Source organism: Sinocyclocheilus grahami, unplaced genomic scaffold (genome assembly GCF_001515645.1).
Source record: "Sinocyclocheilus grahami isolate Dianchi unplaced genomic scaffold, SAMN03320097.WGS_v1.1 scaffold693.1, whole genome shotgun sequence".
Classification (NCBI taxonomy): domain Eukaryota; kingdom Metazoa; phylum Chordata; class Actinopteri; order Cypriniformes; family Cyprinidae; genus Sinocyclocheilus; species Sinocyclocheilus grahami.
Genome location: NW_015505872.1, coordinates 311,338 through 322,367, shown reverse-complemented (window position 1 = coordinate 322,367; position 11,030 = coordinate 311,338). Strand labels below are relative to the sequence as shown.

The 11,030-nt window shown below is 35.5% G+C and overlaps 1 protein-coding gene across 1 annotated transcript in view; it reads right to left on the bottom strand.

Moving 5' to 3' along the window:
• LOC107559633 (deoxycytidylate deaminase-like) overlaps nt 1-10,198 on the bottom strand; it is a 32,365-nt gene extending 22,167 nt beyond the window's left edge. Inside the window, exons 1-2 of the mRNA XM_016243527.1 lie at nt 10,087-10,198; nt 8,380-8,515 (exon numbers count right to left, since the gene is read on the bottom strand). Coding sequence (XP_016099013.1) covers nt 8,380-8,515; nt 10,087-10,137 — 187 coding nt within the window. The 5' untranslated portion in view covers nt 10,138-10,198. The remainder of the gene's footprint in view (nt 1-8,379; nt 8,516-10,086) is intronic.
• Between the last annotated feature and the right edge of the window lie 832 nt (nt 10,199-11,030).

Genomic DNA, 11,030 nt, shown 5'->3' with positions numbered 1-11,030 from the left:
CGCTATCAAAGTGCTTCATTGTACTGGTGATCTTCAGCACGTGCAGCTCAAAACAGAAATGCAGAACATTATTAACTATGACTTGGACTGTCAACATAACATTATAATGAGAGCAATATTGTAAAAAATGTTGTGAATTCTTAGGGTTAAGCTGACGTTTTCAGTGTGTTATTACAAAGAGCACATCCACAGGAGGACACATTCTGACTACGTAACTTCGTTCAAGTTCACTTGTGCTTGATTTTGTACAATATAATCAGGGCCTGAATTTCGCTGCGGGATTGCGGGCATTGCGCGTAATTTTACACATTCCCACAGGTTTTGCAATTATAAAGTGAAAAAAAATTCCCACAAACAATTATGCACTATAGCATGTAAACAGTGAGAGTGATTGGGATTGAGTGGTACCGCGTCTTCTAGTTAAAAGTTAAAAGTGAATCTAGTGTTCTTTAGCATTGCTGGTGCCATGCCATGAACCCCACCCCCACAGCAAACAGAACCAAACCGTGGCTCCAAAACCGTGATCTGAACCGAACCATTGGTGTATCGTTACACCGCTAATGGTGACAGGCGGATTCATCCAATGTGTGGTAAAGGGGACTTTCTGAATTGACATAAGCCAGAGTGAAATAAAAAATAACAGAACTAAACTAACAAAAACATGCAACTAGTAATAGCAAAAATATATCAGTAGCAGGTAAAATAAAATAAAAATTAAAAAAAATTAAACTTATCAGTTTGTTGTTGAAATATAAACATTTAAACCGTGGTGAAAATAAAAACTTGTTTTCCAGACAGATTTATTCAAACACACTTCAAATAAAGTAAACGAGTACAAAATATAAAGAATATGGTGCATATATTTTGCTAAATTCCCCTCTTTAGCAAAATAAGTTTATGGACACTGAATGACTTAACTAAGGCAAATGTTACATTACATTGTTTACAAGCGATTTTAATGACGTCTTTCCACAGTTGAAAGACTGATTAAGCAAATGCATGAGATATGATACATTTCAGTAAGTTGTATCGCTTCTCTCAACATACTTTCTGATGTTAATTCATGTTTATTTAATGCTATATAACTAGTAGTAATGAGGAAGAGATAACTGGTTCACTTGACGCTTGCACCGAGGCAGATCCTTCACACTACATTAAAGAGCATCAAAACCATGTTTATTATTGAAAGCTGAGACTTTGTTTTTTATTTCCATAAAAATTAAGTCATCAAACACTGGAGAAATGCTAATTAAACATCACCGTTTTTGGTCAATTTTGGCCCTCCAAAACTATTTCATCCAAATCCGTAAGTTGCTGGAATTTTGGTGCATCACCAATTAATCTTCTTAATGCACAGTGGAAATGAAAGTGTTGAATGAAAAACCAACATGCATATCATGAAACACACACACAGTCAGAAACACAAGTTCAGACAAACTCTCACCTGCTTGAATAATGAGTTTGGCGCACTCGTTACAGGGGAAGAGCGCTACATACATGGTGCAACCCTTGACATCTGCCGAGTTCTTATTCATAATGGCGTTCAGCTCTGCATGGCACACTGCAACAAAACATGTTAGAAATGCAACAAGACTTGTTAGAAATGTTAAGAATTCATGAATGCACATACATGCAGCACAGAATGATGCGTCGATGCTATGATTAATATCTCTGCTTCACAACAAACTTGGATTGAGCTTTCTTAGCTCGTCAACATTGTACCACTCCACCACAAAAAGGCTCCAGTCACCAGTTCACAGTTAAAAAGGAAAAAGATTTCAAAGCATGAGTCTGAACAGATGTCAGCTCTCCACAACATCACCCAGAAAAAGCCCTGTCTAATCACTCACTCTGCTCGCCTTAATTACGGAGAATGAATTGGCCCATCAGCAGTGGCACATTACCATTGCACCACGAAACACGACACGTTTATTTTGGCAGAGCTTCAGCACAAGGCAGAGAAAGAGAGAGAGGGCATGTAGTTATGATGGAAGGGAGATGTCAGTAATTCACACAACTACACACACACACTCATTGTGTGTTTTAACTGAAAGCAGGCACACACACAGCTAAGTGCGAACACATGATGATGATGATGATGATGAGGCGGAGTACAATCAACCGTGCAAATGTGGGAGGGACTGAGCTCTTAAATCAAATTTAACATTTAATACATGTATATTACTATTAATTTGACTGAACTGTCATATTTAAAAAGGTAGTGAAACATTTTCAGGATAAACAACCAGCGGATAAATATCACAGCAGATTATGCTTTATAAATCAAGAGAAGCAGAAGTCATGATTGCGATTTAAATACAATTCATCACGCAGCCCTATCTGAACAGAACCAACACTGAACTGACTTGAGCTAAATGATGACAATATCTGAACTCCATCGTTGAATTTCCATAATTGATTCAGCTATTCATGTTAATCTCTATGAAGCTGCTTTGACACAACCCGTTTTATATAAAGCATTATAGAAATACAGTTGATTTGACTAGTATGCAAGATATTGTTATTAATGGAATGCACAGCTTTAACGAACATCATTCTCTCTGGTTGCAGCATATAAGCCTAATCTTCTATTAAAGAATAAGGTGAAAGCGACTATGTTCACAGGGAAAATCAAGTAAGGAAGGAAGGATAGTAAGAGGATTTTTTAGTATTTCAGTACCCTCTAGTGGCACAATACTGTACAGAAACTTCATAAAGAATGAATCACAATAACTATTGCTCATACTCAGTATGCAAACATTTATGCCCATCAAGTTAGCCTCTCTAAAACTTGAAAATTTAAATTTAGCAAAGATGCAAATTGTACTGTTTTGCATTTAAAATTATGGAAATGAAAGTTGTATATTGTACTGCAGATTTTGATTCAGTTATGCCATTAACAATGATTCACAAAGTCTTGTATTTTTTTCTGTGTTGGGCGGTCTTTGCCTTCATGTTGTGCGATAAAGTTGTGTAATGCACACCAAGCCATGGAATATCCCTAAACTAATCTTCTTATATTTTAATCAAACATTTATGACACTTCATAAATGAAGCAAAACATTTTTATGGTAATTATTCATAATGGTCAAAACCCTAAGGCCTGGTTTCACAGACAGGGCTTAGGTTAAGCCAGGATTAGGCCATAGTTCAATTAGGACATTTAAGTAGCTTTTATAAATGTGCCTTAGATAAAAACACTACTGATGTGCATCTTGAGACAAATCAATGGCACTGAAAGATTTTAAGATCAGTCAGTGCAAGTTTCTTTCAGTTTTCTTTTTTTGGTGATTTTATCGGCCGATATGATCCTGTCGCAGATATATAGGTATCGGTGAATATGCTGCCGATATGAAATATTTTTTACAGAACATAAGACGCAGATAAAATGCTTGTAAATGGTGTAATTACGTAGTACGCTCCATTGTTTGCTACTGGCGACCTGGACGAAATGCTTTAAAGCTTAAGTGTATGGAATACCAAGGAAACTTTGAACGGCCATGGCGTGGCAGATCAGCACCGAATCGAGTGTATGTCTCGCGGCCCCCTTTCGAATGAGACCACCCCCGCATCGATAGCCGAAAGCCCGGGAGTTAGGTATATTAGGTCACTTCACACTTCTCTAGTAAGTTTCGTCTGTGTGTGAAAACAGTAGCGCAAATCCGTGAATTAATTTTCCTTAGTGGAATAAACTTAAACTTTACGGGTCATATGGTCATATGATGCGATTTCAAGTTTTCCTTTCTCTTTGGGGTGTTACAAGCTGTTCATGAATAGATAAGATTTGCAAAGACGCAAAGACTAAAGTCTCAAACCCAAAGTCTCAAACCCAAAGAGATATTTCCGTCACACGCTTGAGGTATTTGGCCAATCACAACGCACTGGATAGCTGGCCAATCAGAGCACACCTCGCTTTTCAGACCGATGAGCTTTGTAAAAATCTACATGTTTCAGAAAGGCGGGGCATAAAGGAGAAACAATAATGTACAGTATGTGGAAAAATGTTTTTTTTAACCTTAACACATTTCATTACACCAAATACACAAAATAATGTTCTTTTTAGCAACATCATATGACCCCTTTAAGTGCACTGATGTCAGACTCATTTTGGATAAAGTTTATTGTTAAATGCCCTGCCTCAATTACATATCTTTGTCACATCATTATAAGTATTTGATCACCACATTTGAGTGATCATTGCAAAAAATGTGTTTATGTATATATATTAGGGCTGGACGGTATATCGCGTTTGTACGATATATCGATATTTTCTTTATAGGCGATTCAATATGAGGCAATACCGTTTATATCAATATACAGTATTTTGATACGAGCGCATCTGAAAATATAGCGGAGGACACAGACTGAGCTGCTGCAGAGAAAGTACATAATCCAATTTGTTCTAAACATGTGACAAGCTTTATATTAAGGCCTTTAAAAAATGGTAAGACATAGTTTATAGTTTTGTTTCGCATATTAAGCAACTCAGCCCATCATATGCTCTGACAGAAAGGCTGCATGTGCCGCTGACAGAGACACTAGGCTACTCGCCCTATTTAATGTGTTTAAGATGTGCTGTCTTCCTGAATGCATAACTTACATTTCACAGTTATATTCTCCATCTGTAAATGTTAGAAAGCCATGGAAATATTTCCATTTTTCTGTCAGAAGTGCATGAGCCTTCTGCTTTGGGATTCTCACTAAACTTCACAGACTTCGGTGAACGAGCGCCAAACAGACAGAGCTCAATTAAATAGGAGCGCAATAATTCTGACTAAAATATACATGCCGCTGAAATATTTGTAGTTAGACAATAAATGTGACATGTAGAATTTTAAACCTACAAGTAAGTTTATTTTTTTGATAGCACTGACAGTAAAGTGACTGTAATGGGGTAATCAAAATAGACTAACACAACTCTGCTTTTGTTCTCAATTATTTTCATTTTTAGTTTAGTGAATTTAACTTCCGCTTTAAGCCATATTTTTGTTTTTAGATTGCAATGTTACAATGTTACAATGAAATGTGATTTTAAACCTTTTTTGTACATAATATAAAGGCTTACATGGTTACATTCACGTTATTTGTTTTCATAGCCTTTAATATGCATTGTTTTTTTGGACAACATTGGGCGGTAAGTGATATATACATATATATTAAATACAATTTTTAATCCAAATACAAAAACTAAAATACCGAGATGCATACCGCATATTGCAAACCGGCCAAAACATACAGAGATATAAATTTTTGCACATATCGCCCAGCCCTAATATATATTCTGTTTATGTATATACTGTATTCTATATATAGTACCAGTCACACGAATGGGAAAGTGTCCAAACTTTTGACTGGTACTGTACTATAATATACACAAAGAATATCAGCCGATATATCGATATTTTTTACACCCTAATATCGGTATAGGCCCCCCAAAAACCCATATCTGTCGGGCTCTAGGTAAAACAGTCAATTAATCGCCATAATATCAATTATTTCTTAGACAATTAATCTTCAGACAAATTTTATAATCGTGACAGCCCTAGTTATGATGCTGTGACACTGTTGCACATGGGCATATGCTTTTTTTTTTTACATAACCAGTAAGACTATAGGCAAGCACCTAGAACACCTTAGCAACCGCATAGCAACATGCTAAATCAGAAATTAAATTAGAAACGAAACAACAGAAATAATGAATAAATAAATAAACAGTCCCACTCTGAAAACCTAGCCAACTGCTACAGCAGCTACTCTAGACTGCCTGAACTCTTTCATTTTTTTAGAACATGTAAAAATCTAGCTCTGACCTATTTTATGAACAAACTACAACTATTCTATATAAACAATTGGTTGAAATTGTTTTACCTGTACTTTGAATTAACTAATAAATACTTTTAATTAATAGTATTAAAAAATGCCCTGTGGCGCTTATCTTTAATCTATCCCTTGTAAACATTGTAATATAATAATCAACTTATATTGCTTGATTATACAAAAGATAATCCAAACTATTGTCTCTAAGACTATGAGGAACTTCATACCGACTCTAAACGGTTTACCTTTATTGTGCCACATTGGTGCATTAAGGGAGACAGAGATATGCCAAATTAATCCTTTGTAAAGAATTAATGTACCATCACTCAGCATGAAATTAAACTCTATGCCTAAGTGAGCCACAACTGCAAATAAGATTTTTTTAACGATTTTTATTTTCATAAATCATGTCAGAGAGGTGTGATTTTACACTAAATACTTTCCACAAAATGCATCATTACGATTTGAACAACTCGTGATAAATAAACACTTTTCAGCATAAAGCACAGATTTAAGTAACAGTCTCACGTGCGCACAGCAGCAGAGTAGTTTCGTTTTGAGTGAAAACAGGGCAGAGAAGCTGGGAGGTTTTAAAAGAGTGTTAAGGGAATTATACAAATGAATATATGAATGAATGAATTATATGAATGTACCGACTGTCTTAAGAAACGATTCGATGGCATTTGTTTTCATCTTCGCTCCATGTAATACCTAAAGGAAGTGTTCTTAATTGCACTACTGCTTTGTCCACGGAGTTTACGGGAAACAGCTGTAATTCAGCTTTTCCATAAGCGCCACCTGCTGTCAGAGAGTAGATTTACAGAGACCTATATTTACATTCAGCCTGTGTGCAGTTTCTGTCTGGCCAAAAATGGACCGAATTTGCATGCCCTGCTGTAAATTTTGACCGGTTGATGAAAAACAAGCTTATGTGGATTCTACACATTTAAACCATTCAGATAAGTTATCGAGAATTATTTATGGAGCAGATAAAAATACATATAATTTATTAATCAATAATTTTGACCTAGCTTTTCTTTATTTAAAAGGCTGAAATGTGAGGTTTACCTTTTTATGAAACTTTTTCAAAGCTTTATTTGAACATTTACATTAGATATTTCAACATGCTATTAAACTGTTGTCAGTCAAGTTGTCATTTAAAATCCGAACATCATTGGTAATGTTATTGTTTTAGTGATTATGCAAACAAAGTCATTTTATTTGTTGTTTGTTGATTTTTAAATATAAAACTTGGTGAAGTGATTTATGTGTCTGTATTTTTTTTAACATCTACAGCACATTTTAACAATACCGTGATAATACTGATAACCGTGATCATTTTGTTCACTATAATCGTGATAAGAAATTTTCATACCGTTACATCCCTAATATATTATAATAGAAAAGGGAATTTATAATAGAAATTAAATTATAAGGGAATAGAATTTATTTTAAATTCTAAACAATATTTCTGTTTTTTTATATTTTTTGATCAAATAAATGCAACTGAGCATGACAGACGTCTTTCAAAAATATATATTTTTTAAATCTTATCAACCACAAACTTTTGAAAGGCAGTGCACTGAATCTGAAGAACACAATCCTATCATCATTTCACACAATACATAATTTCAGATTAGCCCTCACCTTTAAAGACACGCTAATTCTTAATTACATTTGAAAAACTTGGAATCACAAAGTCTAAAATCCCAATGTCAAATGGCAGAGCAGATACTGTATGGTCGAAAATCATTAAACCTCTGAAAGGTGGTTAGTACAATACAAACACATCGCCCATCAACAGTAATCTGACTGCCTTAGTTCCGTACATTTTTGGCTTCTTTTCAAACATATGAGACATCAGAAAAGTTATATCGATTAAACTTGACTATTCTACATAACTATCACATGAAAAAAACAAAACTTAAAAAAAAACTGAATGATGTCTGCGGAACCAAGTCAAAACCAATTTTCTGTATTCAATTAAAATTTTTGGTCATTTTGTGGAGTCCAAATTAGTTGGCTTTGTTTGAAAAAAAATTCTACCTAAGCCTGACCACTGACAACAGAAACAAAGGAGAAATACAAGTCACGAACAGTTCAGAGGATCATCCAAGTGCCAGACTGATAAATCCTCTCCAAAGTTTCACACCTTCCCTTTGGCAGTACGACCCATTCAAAGTCTCGAGTTGGCATGTGCCGCCTTTAGGAAAGCCAGCTTCAGCTCATTTCCATTTCTCACACTAATAGCTGCCACAAAGTGACCTTGCCCATTCCCTCACTCAGCAGCTCCGCCTTTATCTCTCCCATAAGCCCCACGCAGGTGAAAGCTAATCCATGACTGCCGCTATGTGCACAAGAGAGCATACACCTCACCACACTGTGTTAACAGACACCATGTGCTGCGTTGACAGAGCCTGAAATCTAAAAAGCCTTTTCGGCGAGTGTTTAATGTAGGTGTGCACTGTCAGTGTCAAACAGGGGCAGAGTGACTGATAATTATGGGTAACTGATTGCTGCAGTCCAAAAAAGCCAAAAACCCAGGCGTCATGTAGAACTCACCATAGGGGTATTTGGTGTCCAGCTTGTTATCAGCACTGCGAGACCAGGGCAGTAGGTCATCGTCACAACCATTGGGCATGCCATTGTAGCCAATACCCACTATCTTGTTCTCTTGATTCACAATACAAGCACCAACCTGAAATGAAATTGAATACCAGCTTATTTTCCAAACATCTATCACCACGAAGACAGCCTTAAGGCACAAGCCTGATATTTATACTTGCAATGTGGAGGGGGAAAAAAATCATGCGACACTTTTACTTTTCACGTGCGAATTTCACTGTGTTCCAAAGTTCAAGTTTGTTGAAAATATATGCACATTTGTATCACCTGACCAATAAAAGATTGTTACATCATGCTGTGACCTCTTATTTGAATTAAAAGAATGCAAACTTTAAGTCTTAAGTGAAGTGGAGCAGACTAAATATTTTTACATTTTTACAGTATTATATGTTGAATTATGTTTTTTAAAAAGATGCTGCAGAGCATGACATTATATTAAAACCGTTTCTGCATTTTAATTACATATAAAATTTCCAATCAACTGGAGTACACAGTTTTTAAACTAATAAACTTGCATGCATATTTGTCAGTCACAAACCAATGAAACAAGAATGTGATTTATCATGTAATATTACAAGTAAACCATATGTGTTTTAAATATTTAAATACATAACTGGGTTTTATATATGAATCATCAATAAATCCAATTACCTATTATTAGTATTATGATTATTTGTAAACCATATCTCAAACATTTTATCTAACTGAATCTTGCTTATTCCATATTCGAACCATTTAACAGTTGTTGTTTTTTTTCACAATTAAAAGATGTGTTCATTCTAAGGTTTCTGAATAAATACCAAATGTGATTTAAATAAATAAAACGGATGCAAATACTTCAACTATGCCACAATACTTTTTTTTTTGAGTGCTGGACTATTCCAATTGAAAAAAATCTTAGCTTTTATGAGCGTTTTGTAAAAGTTGGACTATTTTGTAACAAGATACACCATTTTAAAAACATACTAAAAGACTCAGTCTGGTCTGAAATTAAGTCAAGCTCCTGACATGATGGCTTGCTGTATGTTCCAGCAAGACCCATCAAATTCATCTGATGCAACAAGTTAGCAGAGGAGGAAAGCAAAAGACTTTCCTGAGATGATGGATCGCGGTCAACAAAGTTCAGTCAGCATGAGTGAGTGGGGAGGGACCTGCATTCTCAGTTCACCAAAACTCTTTTGTGTCTTAGATATGCAATCCGGCTCTGCGCCTTTAGGAGCAATAACAGATGCATGCATGAACTGACCGAGGATCATGCTTGACTGAACTTCAATATTGCGCTTAAATATCGGGAGTGTTTATATTGGCCAGGAGGTCGCTGCACAGCAGGAGAGGTCTGAGACCAGAATATGTTCTCACAGTACATGGAGCGGATAAGAGGCCTGTGTCCTTTGATCAAAAGAAGCTGTAGGGTGTTTGGAGATCTTTGAGGTATTGTAGTACCAGACTGTTTAGAACTTCTCCAAGCTAATATTAATATTAATAATTAACAGAAAGAAACTGAGATCAAAATATTGCAAAAATTACAAAAGAGGTCTAACTTCATATTGATTGTAATGCCATCAAATTTCAGATTGATGTATGCTGACCAAATCGACCCACATTTCAATCTAGCAGAACTGCAGGCAATCAATCTCTAGTTACCTGAGAACTGGGGTCCTTGCTCCTCTGTGCTGATAAGAAGGCAACAGCCATGAAATACTCAGGCCATTCCAGGTAGCCCTGCCTCTTCTTTGTCTCACCTTCACTGTGTGTTCTGATGGATTGAACGAATTAATGCAATAAGGGGGAAAAAAAGCTATTAAAAAACTGTTGTCATGACAGCACAAAAATACAGACAAATCATCACTAATATAACATCTAGGGAAAGATAGTACATGATCATGTGTGAACTCTATTTTAAGAATATGATAAAAATGAGGGCAGAATTAATGTATTACTCATTATAGCTTACATATTAAGCTTAATATACAATTTTGAAATCATCATGATGAACATTTAAGTGCCAAGCACAGTGACAGACTGATACTGACATGGGCCGATAAGTCCCCCGTGGACGACCAGGATACTAATCAAATGGATTGCAAATTATTTACATGTTTGAAAACATAAATTAAGATGTTAAAATGTTCAGCATATGCGTATCTCAATTACTACACATAATTGTATCTTATTTCTAACACTCGAAAGTTTGGGGACTTTTTTTAATGTTCAGAAAAACATCAAAAACAGTAATATTGTGCAATATTATTAGAATTCAAAATAACTGTTTTCTATTTTAACACATTCAAATCTAATTTATTTAGAGATGCACCGATTGACCGGCCAGTGATCAAAATCGGCCGATTTTTCGATCTTTTTCGATTTTCACAGTCGCGTGTAAACATGTTGTTTCGAGTGAAAATGATTCTAATTTTAATTGAATTCACGTTTATGTCGTGCCACATAAATAAATAATTTACGGAGACACTTTTATCCAAAGCGACTTACAGTGCATTCAGGCTATACATTTTTTTTTTACCAGTATGTGTGTTCCCAGATGAGGCTTGCACAGCCTGAGTGAGTGTGTGAGAGACAGCACACACACA